General features: G+C 38.1%; 2 protein-coding genes and 1 long non-coding RNA gene across 4 annotated transcripts in view; 1 reads left to right on the plus strand and 2 right to left on the minus strand.

Annotated features, from left to right (window-relative positions):
- Positions 1-474: 474 nt before the first annotated feature.
- LOC113058212 (short stature homeobox protein 2-like) lies at positions 475-7,008 on the minus strand. Of its 2 annotated transcripts, none has more exons than XM_026225901.1 (5): positions 6,549-7,008; positions 5,243-5,451; positions 3,481-3,538; positions 3,083-3,171; positions 475-2,772 (listed from the first exon to the last, which is right to left on the minus strand). In XM_026225901.1, the coding sequence occupies exons 1-5, from the start codon at positions 6,799-6,801 to the stop codon at positions 2,515-2,517; spliced, it is 867 nt and encodes a 288-aa protein (XP_026081686.1). In that variant the 5' UTR covers positions 6,802-7,008; the 3' UTR covers positions 475-2,514. The 2 variants fall into 2 exon arrangements, with proteins under 2 accessions (XP_026081686.1, XP_026081685.1); XM_026225900.1 differs by having other exon boundaries at positions 475-2,808.
- Positions 7,009-8,786: 1,778 nt separating this feature from the next.
- The window catches only part of rsrc1 (arginine/serine-rich coiled-coil 1), a 127,676-nt gene continuing 117,184 nt past the window's right edge, over positions 8,787-19,278 (plus strand). Inside the window, exons 1-3 of the mRNA XM_026225902.1 lie at positions 8,787-8,925; positions 9,545-9,712; positions 12,284-12,406. Coding sequence (XP_026081687.1) covers positions 9,555-9,712; positions 12,284-12,406 — 281 coding nt within the window. The 5' untranslated portion in view covers positions 8,787-8,925; positions 9,545-9,554. The remainder of the gene's footprint in view (positions 8,926-9,544; positions 9,713-12,283; positions 12,407-19,278) is intronic.
- LOC113058215 (uncharacterized) lies at positions 15,891-17,781 on the minus strand. Its single transcript, XR_003277943.1, has 2 exons — positions 17,667-17,781; positions 15,891-16,221 (listed from the first exon to the last, which is right to left on the minus strand). It is a non-coding gene; the product is annotated as an uncharacterized LOC113058215 (long non-coding RNA).

Consider the following 19,278-nt stretch of genomic DNA (forward strand, 5'->3'; position numbering starts at 1 on the left):
AATTATTATCAATAAAACAACAGCATTAAAAAATCTCTTTTACCATCATGTGAAACACAGCACATTGGAGTTTTATTAGTGTGTGTGTGTGTGTGTGTGTGTGTGTGTGTGTGTTGCTCTGGAGCTAAGCCATGCTCTTGGCATTGTTAGCACATTCTCTAACAATTGAGCCAGAGGAAAAGTCATGCTAAACTCTTCCGATAAGACCCTATGCTTGCCGACGCATACCAAATTACATTTTTCATGCAGTGGCTAATGGGGTTTTCCCCATTGTGGGATCCTACAAAGAAAGGAAATCTCCTTATTTTTGTTTATATGAAGTAATTTATTGTGTTATGAGAGAAAACAACCTGATTTCTCTGAAAAAAAATTATAAACATCATTTTATTTTAAATAAATAAATACATTGATTCGAACCTCCCTTTGGTTCTTTAACCTCTGTCTCACCCCAGAGGTTCAGTGTTAGTCCTCTATTAGTCACACATTTTACAGGCCATTGCTGTAAAGGCCGGACAGCAGCTGGAAGAATTCATTCATAATATAATAACATAATGTAATTTCAGAATGTAGGTTGTTATTGTTATATTTAATGTTATAATGCAGTCTAGCTCTCTAATTTGTCACATCACTTCTAGCTCTAGTTCAAGCTCATAATTGTGCCGGGCTGACCCCACTTAGAAAAATGAAGTAGTCTATATATTTAAAGCTCCCTGTCCAAATCAGCTGGTGGTTTTCTCCGGTTTGGGGTTAAACTCAGCTCGTGTTCTCTGAACAGCGCTTCCTCATTCACAAGTTTGTCTCAACTAAACAGTAAGAGGAATCAATCCTTCAGTGCAGCCCAGAGCTGGACACACACGCGCTCTTTATTAAAACTGTATTCATTAATAGGCCATACAATTTAAGTTTGTATCCAGACAGAAATCTGACCAGACAGGTCAATCACGAGAGGAGATGTTATTTAGTATTTATCAGATTCCCAAGAGAACCGCTTCAGATCTCGACAGGAGTGATGCGAGTGAGAGGTAAACTATAAAATTACGTGTTCTGACAAAACATAGAAAACAAAAACATTTCGTATGAAAATATTTATTCCTCCTCTTGGTTTCTGTTTCTAAAGTGTTATAGTTTGACTGTTCACAGCAGAAGAAGCGCTTTCTGTGAAGCGGAGTCTCTGAGTTTTTCAGTCACCCAGAGCTGAAAAAGATTTGATCATCAACCTTTTTCCTTAATAAATAAATATGTATTTACATAGTCATGTATAAAATTGATTTTCGGCGAAACGTTATTAATAACATACATTACTAATAACAAACTTTATATAATGCATGATATCACAACAGAAACATAAAAAAAAAAAAAAAAAAAAAAAAACAGAAACGGGTTTTAACTATGCCTATTTCCATCGTATAATTTAAGACATTAAATTATAAGAGCAATTCTAACGAAGGAATCTGTTTCAGCGCTTCCATTAATATGCACAAGTAAAAATAAAAAAATCAATCATACGAACTAAGCCTATGCTTTATACCATTACACATATATCCTACAATAATTTTTCTCTTTTTTTTTAACATTTATTTTATGAATCGAACACACGGTGTTGAAGTGAGCTCTCGTTTCACAGTCATGATCAAATCATAAATAGCCTATTATTAAAATGAGTGCGCGCGGTCGATGTCCTTTTATAACCCTTACATTTAGAGACCCATGTCAGACACACGGAGAAAGAGATGAAGGAACACGAACGAAAATAAATAACAGATAAAATCCAGAATGCTCCCACAATGCATCGATGAAGCATAAACCTACCAAAACCATTTTGTCTGTATTAACATGTGTATTTCACTCGTGGCCGTAACTTATCAATATGAGTGTTTTACCTGATTTATATTTCTACACCGAGAGTAAAAGCCTGATGTGTGTTAATGTGAAATGGCCATCTGTCGGATCTCCACTGAATCATTTCCTGATCTCTGATTAGATTCACAATCCACTCATTACCAGGCAAAGGGATGATCATCGTTTCGTTTAATGCTGATTTAATCTCAGAGAGCATAAACTTCCACTGAAATCGTGTTTATCCGTGAAGATATGTTTAACACTGGAGGTTTCATATTTGGCAACAAAGGTGATTTCTGGAATATTTCACAAATATCCACAGAGAAACTTTGTTTCAAATAAAACGAGGCCAGCCTCTTTATTTCCATGAATTAATAACGTATTAAAGCAGAGATGCTCGCCGAACAGTGGTCCCAGCCGCTGTAGATATCATTAGGCTATATTCAGATTCAGCTTCTTGATTTCTGCAAAAGTTCACTAAAAGATCAACTTTGTTTAGTTTTTCTCGTAGTTCAACATTTTGTAGAGTTGTCCGTCCATCCGCGAAAAGATCCACGTTAAGTTTGTCCACTTCACAGTTTGTGTTCTCATAAATATCCTCCTTTTTCTCGCGCGTGTCCTTCATAAGGAAACATAAATAGTGCGTCATTCTGTCTCGTGCGATGCTCGGTGACGTCACAGCCCCAGCGCCGCCGCGTGCTTTTTCGCCTTCAGTCTCAGGTCCGCGATGCTCGAGCTTTTGTTGGTGCTCTTCGCGGCCGCTGCCGCCGCCACCACCGACGCTGCTGACGCGGACTCCGCCGCGAGCGTCGCCAGGGGCAGACCGAACGGCGGCGCGGGAAACATCATGTAGGGCGCGTGCGCCGCCAGGTGCGAGTGCAGGTGATGGTGCGCGTGCGCCACGGCGCTGTCCAGCTGCAGCTGCGCCTGCACCTGAAAGGAGAAGGGCGGCACGTTGCAATGACTATCCTATGGACGCACGGGTGGGGAGAGAGGGGAGAAACACATTAACTTAACAGAGACTATCAGAGCCGGTACTGGGCCCTGGATCAACTGCATTTATCATCAGAAATATCATAATACATTCCGACACCTGCAACTATATGCCCCGCAAGACAAATTCACAAATCTCAACTCATCTATGAATATTCTTCGACAAGATCTTTCATTTATGGTGACATTGCAATAACAAAACGGAGGGAAATGTGAGTGTGGATTGATAGGATCAGAAAGTGTCCCTCACCTGCTGGAAAGGCATGCGCAGAGCTCCCACGTTGACATATGGAGCGACACGACACGCTTCGAACTGACTCGCCGCTCCGATGAGAACTCCTGCAACATGATGACATCGACTTTTATCTGTATGTCTTCAAAAACAAACTGCTATCATATTTCACAGTAAACACACATAAAAAGATTAAATGAACTTGGCTAAACTGTATAATGCAACTTATAAAATATTTGTATTCTGTATGTTGCAGTTGTCCCGTTTAAATCCGATAATCTAAAAACAAAAACAATATAGATTTTTAATAGAACAGAAAGCCAGAATAAATAAACGAATGACGCAATAGCAATTGCTAATTTATTGTGTGCAATATAAGCATTCAAGTGCACGTGAAGGGTTTGAATGCAGCGCACCTTTATGTAACTGGTTTTCCTGCTTTCTGCATTTGGCCCTTCGGTTCTGAAACCAGACCTGAAACACAAGACATTGACCGCTGTAGTAAGTGAGGGCATGTGTAAATCCTCCCAAAATGACAACAGTCTCAGCAAAACCGTGCATCCCTGAGGACCTCTAAATATTCATTATGCCTAACCACACATTTTAACTATTATAGGCTATCTATATACGCACGGAGAAATGACGTAAAAAGCGGCCAACTATAACAAACAAAGAGATTTATTAAAATGTTAAACAAACGGAAAGAAACACAATCTTAAACTCGTGCATCTGAAAAAGTGCTATAATATATCGTCTTTCTCCAATGGTTTAATCTCCCAGAAGAAGCAAAGTGATCCTCTGATAACAAAAACCCAGCATGGGACTGTATGCCACGGGCTTCAATTGCAGGCTAAAATTAAGATATGAATTGCTTACATCAGAAAGAAAGCCTGTGTTACATTTCTCTGCTATTTATAATATGCATTAGATATTTGGATATGATTGTGTTTAATGCATCTGTTTTGAATCGCGCGCAGTTCCAGTGCTCTGTTTATTCGTTTTGATCGACACACGCAGGATATTTCTGCTGTAAGTGAAAGTGGAAAGCGATAATAAATCCCGACTCTATCGGTTTAAATGGCAGTGTTAGTCTTTGAGCCAGCGGTGTGGCCTTGTCTGTGAATACTGAATATAAAAAGAGCATCAGATCTTTATTTGGGTAAAAATGATAGATAATTTATGTAAATCCGCAGGCCTTGCCTGGGACAATGCCCTTTGGTAAGATCCCAAAGAGAGACGATGGTTTAACTTTTTCCAGGGAGGTCTTTTGAGCCCATTTTTTAAAAGGCCCAAATGTATTCAAAGAGTGAATTTTATATCCCCACCCAAGGAAAGAATAGATAAAAGCGAATGAAATCAGATATTGTGTTCTTCTGATCAATCAGAGCAGAGCCGATGTCTGTTGAATGTCATTACTCGGCTCAGTCGCTCGTCTCTTGTTACACAAGGCCTATACTGAGCCTCATTATGTTTCTGTGCAGATGGTCTTCCCCTTCCTAAAAAGCACACTACAGATGTTGCCTGCAGGCCAATGCGCGCGAATCAGGGAATAGTTTTTTGTCCGTTGTTTTGTTCATTATCGCTCAGCGGCGTTAATATCACGTTTTCGACAATATGATCCCCCCATTCAACACATAAGCTGATTTCTAATTTTATACACCACCCTGAGGTAGGCTGTGCACATTTAACAATAATTAAATATAATAACAATAATAACGACGTTATTCTGTGCCGGAAACTTTGTGTTTAGCCGTGCTGGGAGTGGTAACACTTTAAAAAAAAACAATTTGCATATGTTATCCTACTCCTTTTATTTCAAATGCACTTACATTTTTAATCTCTCATTGTTTAGAAATTATTTCTGGGACTCTACATTGCTAATGATCCTGTGTCAATAATTTAATGCATGTTTTGCAGGCTACGCTCATCATGTTGCACGTAACAGGATGTAGGCCTATGTTTAATTACATAATAATGACACGTTAATTATATAGTATACAATCACCTATATATATCAAAGATAATTAGGCTACTGTGCACCTAATATGTGATTGCATACAGCCTAACAGCGTTGAACATTGGCATTAAACGTTAGTGTTTCTCCTCTCGCAGCGCATCGAGCGCGCGCCACACACACACACACACACGCACGTGTCTCCAGCGCGCGCGGTGTCTGACCTGCACCCTGGCCTCCGACAGCCCGAGTCTCTGGCTCAGCTCCTCTCTCATGAAGGCGTCTGGATAGTGCGTCTCGTCGAACAGTCTCTCCAGCTCGTTCAGCTGCTCAAGGGTAAAGTTAGTCCGACTCCTTCTCTGCTTGATTTTAGTCTGTGTCTCATCCTCCAGCGGCTTACAATCCTCTTTGCGTTCTTTCATTTCTGTGTTACCTGAAGACGGAGCAGAAAACACGAATGAACGCTTCATCCAGTGATGATGAAGGAGGGCAGTGTGTGCCCACTGATGTCGGTCACGGATGTTTTGTCCTACACAGAGCTCTTTAATTATTTACACGCTGTACATGTGCATGAACCGGATGCTTATGACAGGAATATTATCCCATTGCACGTGAAATAAACTGTCTGGCAAATCGGCTGGATGTTACGAAAATCAAACCAATAAAGACAACAATTAACGAAGCTGAAAGAAAATTCCTGCTGTCAAAATAACAATTCGCCTGTATTAGAAACAATTCATAATTAGATGTTTAGGACATCTAAAGGAAAGACAATAGCTAGATAAATCCAATCGAAATTATCCGCAGTTAACATTATTGTTATTTTTTAACATTACGATTGTTATTTGTATTATTTAGCCCTATTACCTACTGTTCGTGATATGGTATTATTGCTAATTGAAATATAGGCCTTCAGCGTGTCTCGTGCATAAAATGCGTGTAGATTTATCCGGCACATAATTGTTTGTTTACAACATTATTATTATTATTATTATTATTATTATTATATGTTTAGCAAAAGCCTGTAGCTTTTATGTAGGCTATATCTACATACGGGTAGCCTACATATTTTATTTTATTTTATTTTAGTCTGTTAGTTTATGCATCATCTGTAAATCTTTCAAACGTCTTAACATCTGGCTACGAAGTTTCACAACGAAGGTTTTTTTTTTTTTAACACAAGTATATATATATATATATATATATATATATATATATATATATAGGCCCGCATGCAGCTATCCAACAAAATACAGCCATAATGTTACAGCGCTCGATATGATCACATGTTAACTTTTGTTATATTCACTGTAGGTTTGTTTTCATGCTGCTTCAATCATATGACAGTGATGGCATTGTCAAATTATTAGACTTATCACGTTTCGTGAAGCCTGAACGAAGTTAATGTGACTTTAAAATAAAATAGAAAATTTTGAAAGCGATGAAGTTCTAAAGTAGCTAAATGAGGCCTTTGAAGAAAAAAAAAATGACCCGCATGATAAAGGCTAGAAAAATGAAGGGAGCCCTCACCGTCTGTGAGTTTGGGACTGATGGAGTCTCTGGTTCTCTCGGACGCGAGCATGTCCTCGTCTCTGACCGGAGACGAGCGCGCGCCGCTCCGCGTGATGCTGCTGTTCACCTCCTCGCGCACCGGCTCCACCGACAGACCCTCCCTGTTTCTCACCGAGCCGGTCTCCAGCACCTCCCGGTACGTGATCACTTCCTTCTTCTCCTTCACTTTCTGATCAAAAGATTTAGAGACAAACGCGGTGAGTTCTTCCATCACTGCGCCCAAGAAGAAGAAGAAGAAGAAGAAGAAGAAACAATCTTCTTTAGATCCTCAGCAGTGTACCATAACACGCTCGATCTGTCGGCCTGAATGCGAGGTGATGTGACGAGATCTTTGACAATTCCTCTGGTTGCGGAGTGTGTGGACTTGCTGCACACTCACTATTGAAGTCACACTATTTATACGTGACGAGCATCTGGCCCTTGCTCCGCGCGCGCTACCTTCCTCTCCACGAGCCCCTTCCCACAAAGGGGGGGGGGGGGGGGGGGGGGGGGGGTGGGGGGGCACCTTATCAGTCCTGCAGATCCACATCACCCTTCATGCTCGCTATTGGCCAAGACTGGCAAGAGGAGTCATTAAGCGTAGGCTGGTTAGAATTTGGAAACACTAGGGTCCATGATGATGGTGTTGATGATGATGATGATGGAAAGCTCTGCTGGGATGAGGCCAAAACTAAAAAAAAAAAACCGGACAGTCTTTGATCTGAGCTGGAGAACGCGAGAGCGTGATAAGAGCAATATGTGCACTCTGTGGTTCTGGAAGTGACACATAACAACATCATTAAGAAATTCATTTTAAACCACAGTTCTTTCGTAGACGAGAAATAAATGTTTTATCCTCACACATAACAGCTGTAAGGTTTGTTTTATTTCGGGCTAATTATAAACAGTCTGTTTGATACAGTATCCTATATTTAATGTAATGATATTAGAGAGTGAGAGCGTGCTGTTCATAAAAAAAAAATCGTTTTAGTGATAGTTATGAATTTAATGGTAATATGAAGAACATCTCGAATCGAAATTATTTAAAGAGAATCTAAATCAAAACCACCAATTTGAACAATTTAGTCAAAGTGCAGCTTATTGGTTTAGCTGTATAACAGCCATCACGAATAGCTTCGTAGTAAAGAAATAATAAAATGAGATAAACATGCAATAATACGTGTTTTCATTCATAGTGTCTAACGGCGTGAAATATATTTTCACTATTTAAAAAAAGAAAGAAAAGGAAACCCGTTTAATTAATATTTCAACACTTAGAGGGCATCTGTTTATTTTAATGAATCGCAATATTAAAACAATCTTTAAATTCTGTGCGGTTTTATTGCTTTTTAATTACAAAGGCTTAGTAAAATTATTACGTAGGCCTATTTGCATAATATAGTAAATTAGCCAGCAAAGTAAATAGCCTACGTGCATTTGCGCATCAAAATAGAATAAAAAAAGAAGAAGAAAATGAACAAATCTACACAGCATGGTTCGAAACGCTTTATTATTTATTAGTTTATTATTCTAAGACCTACGCATTTCCATCTCATATGCGAAGATTAATAATAATAATAATAATAATAATAATAATTTTCCTAAAATACCCCCCCCCCCAGAAAAAAATATGATAGGTGTTTGTACATATAGGCTATATCAATTAATTAATGTAATGTAGTTGGATGTAGGTTGAGTAAAACCATCACAATATGCTATGTTGAAGATTATGCATATCTTTAAATATTTGATGTAAGCATTTCGTGTTTTTTTTTCTTCCCTAAAGCAAAGACTTCAGTAATTTTTTTTTTTTTTTTGTAAGTAGTCGAACTTTTGCCTTCATCATTTAAGACAAATCATGTTTACCTTCGCCTTCACATTTTAATTTTTAGGGCTAGGATTAGGGTTATATTTTCAGATTTGTCTGTCTCTATATGTAGCCTATCTAATAGATAATTAGCCTTTATCTCATTGTAATTTTCTTATTTTTTGTCTTCAATGCGAGAGAGCTGCCTTCTATAACACATTCCAACCAAAAATATGAAAGTTTAACCTGATCCCAAAATCACCTTTTCCTTAAAAAATTTTCACTCATCCAACACATCCAAGTTTAAATAATTATGATTTAATAGCGACACTGTCGCTGAGAAATGCACGAACAGAAAAATGTATAATTTCCCGCTGATCTGGCGCGATCACGAGAAGAAGGTGAACACGCCTGGCGATCGTGTTTGATTGGTGATGCCTGCTGCGCGCTGATCGATGATCTCCAGACCGATTACTTCTGTCTGCTCGTCGGCTCATGGCGCTGTTCTGTGAGCTGCTGTACACAACAGGAGTGTGTGTCGTTATCTAGGTAAGAGTTTGAATATAGATACTAAAAATCAATCGTTTTACGCGCAAGCGTCAGAATATATCAGCAGAAGTGCTGTTTATTTGTTGCATAGAGTTTGTCAGAGGAAGCGCGTGGAAATGTGGAGGAAATCGATCTAACGTTAGTTGACAGCATTCCTTGATGATTTGTTTTTATAACCTTTATAGACGCAATGTTTCATCATAACGTTTCCACGTTGTCCCGTTTATGTTCTTTTCATTCATTAAATAAGACACTTGATCTGTAAACGGTGGAGGTGCATCTAACGGCAAGGTTTGGAGAACATTCTCAGTTAATATGAACGGATGCTCTTTCTGATGTGCTTAATGCATTTTAAAACATTTCTTTATTTATGCATGCATGCGTTTTATGTTCTGACGCTTTCTTTTCAACTTCTGTTACTGTGTACCAGACCCCAAATAAGCAAATCACACATTTTGTGTAAAAATGCATGAGTGTGCTTACATTTTAATTCAAAAACAGAGTATTCACAGCTTAGTAAAATTGATTTGCATTCTTATCAAGCTTGATGTGAGCTACTGAATCACAGTGAGGTCCCAACATTTGTGTTATCTGAGTCAGGTGTGTGTGTGTGCTACAGTCTCGTGAACATGGGCCGTCGCTCGTCAGACAGCGAGGACAACAGTCGAAGCCGGAGGAAGAGGAGACAGAGAGGCCGTTCTTCATCATCCAGCTCCTCTCACAGCCGCAGCAAACCCTCCCGCAGACGCACGCGCTCCAGAGACAGAAACAGAGACGCAGACAGGAGGTACACACTCAGCTATCACACATGGAAAAGTTCTTCTTATATCTCCCTCCTCTCATGCACCTGTCACATACAAGTCCTGAAGCAGTTATTCAGTGTGCATCCCTATTCATGTCAATGTCAGAGGCTCGGCTGGCACATTGAGCCCAGAAGGAAAGAGCACTTAAATAAATCACTTTGAAACTGATGCTCTGACTGGTGGTCGACCGATATCTGTTTGTTTTTGACTGCCAATATCTTGGATAGCAGGGTTATTGATATAAAGCCGATATAATAGTATTTATTTTAATGACTATTTATGAAATTTGAAATTCTTTGGAAATGGATAAAAAAAATTAACTTGTAAAATAAACATACTTGTACTTTGTATGACAAAGTATATTCCAGAAATAATAATAATAAAAAAAAAAGTTTTTGTGCACTGGGAATTATATGTGTATATATATATATATATATATATATATATATATATATATATATATTTTTTTAAAGAAACTCAGGGTAAGCCTCCTTTAACAAACAGCACACAGCGAAAATGACATACAGGATGATGTCTTGTTAAACTGAGTAAGTTTATGCCTAAAACAAAAATGTGCATGTTTTCCCTTGAATTAAATAAAAGAAAAGAAAAAAATTCTGAGCTGATTAGCAGATATCTGCTCTCATTTTAATCATAAAATCACTTTTTGATCAGTTTTCTATAAAATAAATCTAATGTCATTTTGCTTGTATCTGTTTAATTTGCTTGTATAAAAGGCAAGATATTTGGGGAAGTCGTGGCCTAATGGTTAGAGGGTTGGACTCCCAATCGAAGGGTTGTGGGTTCTAGTCTCGGGCCGGACGGAATTGTGGGTGGGGGTAGTGCATGTACAGTTCTCTCTCCACCTTCAATATCACGACTTAGGTGTCCTTGAGCAAGACATCGAACCCCCAACTGCTCCCCGGGCGCCGCAGCATAAATGGCTGCCCACTGCTCCGGGTGTGTGCTCACAGTGTGTGTGTGTGTGTTCACTGCTCTGTGTGTGTGCATTTCGGATGGGTTAAATGCAGAGCACAAATTCTGAGTATGGGTCACCATACTTGGCTGAATGTCACTTCACTTTCACTTTAATTTTTTGATCTGTTGGAAATTGTTTTTTCTAAACGTTGAAGCATTGCTAATGACGTGCTGTGTTCAAATGATTACTTAAAATATTAATTTATTTAGTTTACCTTCATAAAACTGTGCATGTGTAAAACCCCTGTACATGTGAGCTGTGAGGTCGAAGAGATGGACATAATGATGACTTTATTAGTTTTGACTGCTGAAGCGTCTTCTCTCTGATCGAGCTGCTCCACACAGACGAAGCCAGATGCTATATATATATATGTGTGTGTGTGTATACATGTGTATATACAGTATATACAGTGTATATATACACACACACACACACACACACACACACACACACACACAGTATTTATTATTATTAAAATACTATTTTATGCCATAAATTCAGTTGATAAATTCTAGTCTCTACATTATTAATGCATTAAAAGGCTGTATAGAAATAGTGAGTTCTTCATTGTATTTTACAGATTATTATAGTTGAACTGGTTTATATGTAAAGAGTTTGATAATGTGTTTTCTGCTTGTAAACTCATGTATTTAAACATGGATGTTTAGTATTTCTTTTCTGTTGCATACATTTACTAACCGTACATTTGCACACACAAGAAAAAATACAGTATTTACATCGTTATGGTCACTGCATTTTTTATTACATTTGTGTATTTGTGAAAAGTTTTATACTTTTTTACACACACATGATTATATGTGAGGTGAACTGATGCTATCTCCTTTAATACTGGTTTCATATTTGTACATAAATTAATGTATTAACGTTGAGACAACAGTAACTATACACTAATAGTTTGCTGATGCTTTGGTACTGTAGACTTATAAAGTTTTCTGTTGAAGAATTTCTTGAATGCCATGAATTTTATAAAAAAAAAATGTCAGCAATTAAAAACTGCTAAAAAACCTGTTATTATAAAATGTTATGTATCTATGATTTGCATTTGATTGTGTGCATGCACACACATTTCTGAATGAATAGACCGACAGAGCGAGTGTCATGCTCTCAGAAGAGGGTTGAGGAGCAGATGCTCTCTAAGACACCTCAGACGTGAACCTCTCCTCTCTTCTGACACGGTCGTGGAAATACACACTAAATGTAATGATGGTTTTTAGATAAACATTTGATTTATTCATGACGTGGAGAATGGACTCAGGCTTTGGCTAAAGTGTCTCTCAGAAGTCTGGATGGAGAACAGGGAAGGTGACCGCTGCTCAGTGGAGAGAAATAGAGGTGATTATTTATAATAATATAATAATGCAGTCAGACGGGTTTATATTCATGACGTCAGGCTTTCTTAACATGACTGTAGAGAGACGCCTGCGTCTGTGCAGCTCAGGGTTAGTCAGGGTGATCCAAACATTGTTCTCTTTAAAACTGTGACTGTGTGTGTGTGTGTGTGTGTGTGTGTGTGTGTTTGTGTGTGTTTAATGGGCTCTTGTTCCTGGGGTTGCAGGCACAGAAAACGCTCCAACAGCAGCTCCTCCAGAGGGTCGAGTCACAGGAGGCGGAGCCGGAGCACAGACAGGGGGCGGAGCCACAGGTCCCACAGGTCTCGGTCCCGCAGCCGAAACAGAGGGTAAGGACAAGCACACCGATGACTCTTAGTAGTTCTGAAGATAACTGGTTCTTAGCATCGGTCGAATGAATGGACCTTCCCAAAGGAAGTAGTTTGGCTTCTTTTAAGGAGACCTCAGGTCATTATATATGCAAGTTAAACATATAAAGCAGGATCTAGATGTTACAGTTTTGTGAGGGGATTTTCTTGCCCTGTTTGTGCTCCTTATGAGTAATGTGTTAATCATATATATGATTATCATTATTTATTTATTTTTGACTGGTAGACAATAGAAGAGGCCAAAAAATTATCCAGATTTACATTAAAAAAATGAATACATTTGGAGTAGAATTTACTTTGAAACAGTTTTAACTCAGTTACACTCTTAGAAATCATAAAGTCATGCTTTCTTAATAATTTTTTACAAATTTTAACATTCTTACAGTTTTTTTTACCTAATAGCACAATTTCTTGAGGTTTGGCCTATAGAGAAAGTACTTTGTCTGTTTTCTGCTTCTGCTAAAAAAAAAAAAAAAAAAAAAAGGCTCAGTTTAATTGAAATGTTGTAAATCTAATTGTGTGTTGTGTATGGACATCAGAGTGTGGTTTGTGTGAACGGTAGTTTGTTTGTTTATTTAATTCTTACATTGCCTTTAAAATAATAATGCATCAAAATGATTGATTAGCATGTAATCAGTCTTAGCATTTAATATATTGAAGTTACTAGACAAACTGGTATTTAAAAGGTTAAAATCCTGAAAATGAATGAATTTATGGTAATTATGATCAGGACTAACAAAGCTTTTTTATTTTCCTTTAAGGACCTCTGTGTAACTTTTTCAAATTGATAAACAAGGGTTAACTCAAAAATTCATAGTAAAAACAATTAATAGTGCAGGCACACACTTTCCCATAAAATGTAATTTCTGTACAAATCAAATGGCACTTCTATTTATTTGCTTATAACTACACAAGTCTGCTTCATCATCATCATCATCAGTATCAGTGACCCCCTCCCTCTCATTTGGACTCAAATGCTAGCATGTGATTGGTTAATTAGCGTGTGACAGGTTTCCTTCTGTTCACCGAGCCACTCTTGTCCTGCACACACACACACACTCACACTCATTACAGGGGTTATTAGTGTTTTTGTCTGTATTAATGAAGCAGCCTTGGGTCAGTCCACGTTTGTCTGTCCTTCTGCCTGTTTAGAGCTCGGAGGAAAACAGGGCATTTATGTAATTAAAATATGATTTTCCATCAGCTGCTTATTTCATGTATTATTTAAAGTAAACTCTCATGCACACAGTAATAATAACTGTAGGCTCTTTGTTTTTAACTGTAGGCTGTTTCATTAACATTGCAAATGAAGGCGTTAGAAGCGTACGGATGGCTTTGATGATGCATGCAGGTTAGAGCCTTGGTTTACTTGTGTTTGGCTGTAGAAGCTGCACTCGTCTAAATCTTCGTTAGATTGACACAGATTAACAGGGTTATAGCAGCATTGAATTAAGGGTTCAATTGGGTGCCGATCCAGCATTTCAGATGGTAACTCTTTCCCTATGGGGGGTGAAATGCTATTTCATGCATACTGAGTTTTTTACACTGTTAAAGAGTTGGATTCCCATGCTAAACATGGACAAAGTTAAAAAAATTAAGTTGTACGTTTGAAGGAGTATTTCTGTTCCAAAAATACTTTTTTCGAGTATGGCTCTGTGTGACGTTAGATGGAGCGGAATTTCCTTATATGGGTCCTGAGGCACTTCTGCCGGAAGAGCGCACGCTCCTGTATAGCAGAGCACTGAGAGCACAACAGACTTCACTGATCAGAGCGAGAGCGTCGAGAAATGTCACAAAAGAAGTGTGTTTTTGGTTGCCAGGGCAAGACAACCCTGCACAGATTACCAAAAGAAAAACAGCATTAAGGGACCAGTGGATGGAGTTTATTTTTACAGAGCATCAACGGAGTTGTGCAAGTGTTTGTGTTTGTTCCCTGCATTTCGAAGATGCTTGTTTTACAAACAAAGCCCAGTTTGACGACGGATTTGCGTATCGTTTATTTCTTAAGGATGATGCAATCCCAACGAAAAAGGGTCACGATCGTGTGTTGGAACCGCAGGTGAGTAAAACTGCTTAAAATATCTCTGCCTCCTTGTTAGTGCGTCCCCTCCCATGCCGGAGACCCGGGTTCGAGCCCCGCTCGGAGCGAGTCGTTGCTGCTGCTGCTCTCGTTTAGTTTCAGCCTCTGGATCTGATTCTGGATCATGAATAAACGGCCGAATCTGACTGTAAGCCATGGTTTGTTTTGGATGATGGTTTTTTTTTTCCTCACGGTAATGTCACAGCTTCTAAACGCTCTCAACCCAAAAGCCTACTGGCGCTCATGATTCTTTAGCTCCGCCCACACGTCACGCCTCCAGCCGCTTGTGTTTTTCTGGGAAAAATCGGTACAGACTATCTTTCTCTTATGAATATAATAAAACTAAAGACTTTTTGGAGTTATGAAGGATGCAGTACTACTCTATAGGTACTCAAGATTAACAGGATATTGAGTGAAAACCAGCATTTCACCCCCCTTTAAAAACTGTTGAAAACAGTAGCTAACATCTGAAGGTGACTCGATCGGTCATCTCAAGCAGCGAGCGATCAGCCTTAAAGTGCTTCACTTCAGGTGACTTGGATGAAAGCAATTACTACATAGGACAAATGTTTTCTAAAGTTTCGGCGATGAAGAACCATGGCCTGCGAGTCTGTATGATGTCAGAGTTTGGTTTGTTTAGTTTATCTGGAGCTGTAGAGCTAGATTTATTAGTGTCTGAGGTTTTTTCTTGCTCTCTGTTAGCTGCTGAGGTCATGTTTGGCTCCGATTTGTTTGAAGACTGATGGATAAGGAACAAGAATATGGGAAATAATGAAAGATTGGGCACACGATGGCACTGCGCAGGCTGATGTGCGTTTAGTTTAGAAAATCAAACACAGATCCTTGCATCTGTCATGGGTTCATCATCAATTACACTGGATCGCTTTATTTCTCTTGGTTTTAGGTAACGTATTAGGGTTTAAGGATTAGGATTCACATTGTGAATCTAATTAATTACACATGATTGTTTAATTAGACTAATTAATAGCATATTACATTTATTTTGGCTGAAATGTACATTTAATTAGTTTTTCATTTTTATGTTTTTATTAATATGCACTGTTAAAAATTTATTGTAATTTTACAGGAAATTCCTGGCAACTAATTGCCGTGAATTTACAGCAAGTAATATACAGGTAATATATTGTTTTTTTAATACAATAGAGTCCTGTATTTTTACAGCAGTGCTACTGTGATTAAAGTAGCATTATTACAGTAAAATGCTGTAATTTATTTAAATTTACTGCAACTCAGTTGCCAGGAATTTCCTGTAATTTTACAGGAGACAATTACAATATTGTAATTTCTAAATATAATAAAATACTGCAATTTTCCATCTTCCAAAATTAAAACCAAAACAATGGCAACTTTTTATTATTTTTTATTATTAACACACTATGCAACATCACATATTACAAATGTATTTTATCTTTTTTTTTCATACAAACAAAATTACAGTTTCACTGAAGAATCTAGCTCACTTCCAGACAGTCTATCATCAGGGGGAACATGGTAATAAATAACAAAAGGTCTCAACCAGTCTTGAACTGGGGAAGCTGTGGGGTGTGGGTGGGCATCAATACTAGCCCATCAACTCAAAACCCAGGGGCCTTCTTAATAGGGTGCAGACAGGTGCGTTGATCCTCCGTCTCTTCTCTGCTTTGCTGACATCTTGGAATTGATTCCACAAAAAGCTCTGAAAACAGAGAGAGTAAAAACAAGTTTTCATATCAGGTAATGATAAATACTGTGTAAAAAAAAAAAAAAACATAAAAAGTAAACTTGCTTGTAGAAAAAAAATGACGTTGATGTATTTATTTAACATCAACACATTTAACAACATAACATTTAGAATTACATTGGCTTTTACATTGTTTTTCTTAAATATATAATGTCACTGTATGCACTGTAAATTGAATGTCGCTTTGGACAAAAGTGTCTGCAAAATGGGTCATATGACGTTGCTAAAAAGAACATTATTTTGTGTATTTGGTGTAATGAAATGTTTAAGCGGTTTAAGGTTAAAAAAACACATTATTGTTTCTCCTCTACAGGTACTCCTCTCCTCGCCTTCTGAAACGTGTTGATTTTTACAAAGTTCATCGTTCTGAAAAGCAAAGTGTGCTCTGATTGACCAGCTATCCAATCTATCTATAATGTGACTGAAATGTTATGCCACTTAACATACTGTGCCCTGTCCGGCCGAAGCAACGAGACAAACATTTAATTATAATGTTTATTTCATTATAATGTCAAACCCATTATAAATGTGATATAAACATGATTTCTAGTCGTGTTCTCTTTTGGAAGGCCAAACAAAGTAGTTTCCCTTTTTAAAGAAACAGCGTTTAAGAGTGACGCTTCAATTCAAACGAACGAACAAACATATGAGAGCAATTTCAAAAGCTTAAGGAGCTGTCTGTTCTGCTCTCTTTAGCTCTCGATCGACCTGGATGTTTTAGGCAATATTAAAATCCTGACGGGGACGTGTCCCGTATGAACGGTGCATATGGCCACCCTATACAGATCTTCTTCATTCACCAAGAGCTTGTAACACTCCAAAGAGAAAGGAAAAAGTAAAATCACATCTAATGACTTTAACCCCCAAAATTGACTTAATGAAAATTGTAATGTTAAACTGCTGTCTGTCAGACTTCTCTGTGTTTACATAAATGTCTTGCAGGGCAATACCAACTCTATGTTAGACACTTAATAGCAATAGCTTTGTCTCCATCCAGCTTTTTAATGCACATTTTAACATTTTGAAAACAAACAAAAAAATCCTGAATGGAAACGGTTCAAATTCACAAAATATTCTAATGTGAATAAAACTTTTTATGTGGATTGACTTGCTAATAAATGCAACATAAATGCACATTTGTTGCAACTCTATCGGCTGTTTTAAGTTGCCCCTTAAGTTTTGATCCCACAGCGTTTCATGACTACTCTCCTGTCCATTTCTAATTTACAAAACAGAGCTGATGGAAATGCTCTCCAGTTATAGGGTTTCTTTGCCAAATTTCTACGAATGCGCTTAAAAGGTGCAAAGGAATTGGATGGAAACCTGTCTTTTGACATCAATGCATAGAGTATATCGTAGAGTCTATTTTCTTTATAAGTGTGCAAACAGTTTAAACATACCTTTAGTGTTTGAGGCCTCTTTAGGATACTGTTAGTTAAACATGTAGACAGTGAAGGTCGCTGCACTCCATTCAGAAGGTTGTTGTGGGGCCCCATCACAGTTGTCCCTTCCAAAGATATCATCCATTTGTCTGCACTTAGTGCCTCTCCTGAAATGCATACACAATATGATAACTAAAAGAGCACTAGAACCCTTCACTACACACGCATGAGTGGCAGTATTGGCAGGATGGGCAAAAGTACCAATTTTATCAGGTGGGAGAATAAGTTATGTATAAGTTATTTCCTAATTTAGACTAGGCATTTTAAGGATGCAATAGGATTATGTTGAATTACAGCCTTTCCTTTCTTCTTTGACATATAACCATATGACAATTATTAACAGGGCTTAAAGCAAGCAAACATATGTTCCATCTAGCAGCCAGTGTGCAGCTGATCCTGCGGACGGTCTACAGCTGTTCCCGCTCAGTCTTTTCCTTCTGCCTTGACCGTTCATGACCGTGGTACAGTTATGACGCGTTTCCACCGACCCCCCCTCATTTCAATAAGACGAAATATGATATCAAACACCACTGCCTCCTTTCGTTCTCATTTTCATTCGTTAAACATATTAATAGCCGCAGAAATAAAGTTCAGGGAAATGTGTAACGTTAGGCCTTCATTATATAAAACAAAATATTATACCAAACAGTAGCCTATTGTCTCCTATTTTTATTTTAACATATTAAAAGATTAACTGAATAAAGACCAAAGATTACCTGTTCGGTTCACCCAAAACGAATTATATTTTATGCTTTACCACTAAAGAGACATCACAGCCAGCGGCAAATGTCAGATGTCTACCCGAGTTGAGAGTGCTCCCGACGGATTAATGATCCCTGAGCTCCCGCTGATCGCGTGGAGTTGACCGTCTCCGACATCAGCGAAACACATTTTTTAATAGACGCACTCTTTATAAATAAACCGCATATTTGAGTTTTAAACAACTACATTCTCGCCTGAAATAGTTAAAACACTAACGTTATACCTTTCATGACACGATGTCAGTAATATTTTAAAAATTATCAAAAGAAACGGCGGTTGAAATTACAATGCTGCATTGCCACTCCCGAAAGTTCAGTAACGTTACCTTTGAACAAGTACCTCGCGAGCAGGGACTTTCTGAGGGGCATTTTTTTTACCCAGAACTTTATTTAGATCATGGAAGCTGCGGTGGAAGCACACCGAGTTCCAGCTCAAAGTCCATAGTTTCTGGGTAAAGTTCTTGCGATGTAAATCTGGATCGAGTATGAAGACGCGATTTTAACTAACTTCACCCTATTCCACTGAATTATACCAAATGAAACAATCAGCACTCACTCAGATCACCAGTATTAATATATAAAGACTTATAAAACAAATTTTATGTTACATACCTGAGACATGTTCTTTCTTCCAAAAAGTACCGTCCGTTGGCCGCGTAATTTCAAAATTCAAACAGCAGCGATCCCACAATGCTATGCGGTTGCTGTAAAAAAATGCTTCTACAGTGTAGTTACAATAATTTTACAGGACTGTCCGTTAATTTCCCATAATGCACTTGCATTTACAACAAAAACATGAATACAGTGCG

Source organism: Carassius auratus, chromosome 40 (assembly GCF_003368295.1).
Source record: "Carassius auratus strain Wakin chromosome 40, ASM336829v1, whole genome shotgun sequence".
NCBI lineage: Eukaryota > Metazoa > Chordata > Actinopteri > Cypriniformes > Cyprinidae > Carassius > Carassius auratus.

Bases quoted from the DNA above. Each gene is read 5' to 3' on its own strand.
- LOC113058212 (XM_026225900.1), bottom strand. From the start codon at position 6,801: ATGGAAGAACTCACCGCGTTTGTCTCTAAATCTTTTGATCAGAAAGTG. The intron at 5,452-6,548 runs GTGAGGGCTCCC...CTCCGTCTTCAG, and splicing joins CAGTCCCAAACTCACAGACG to GTAACACAGAAATGAAAGAA. The intron at 3,539-5,242 runs GTCAGACACCGC...CTTGTGTTTCAG, and splicing joins TGTCGGAGGCCAGGGTGCAG to GTCTGGTTTCAGAACCGAAG.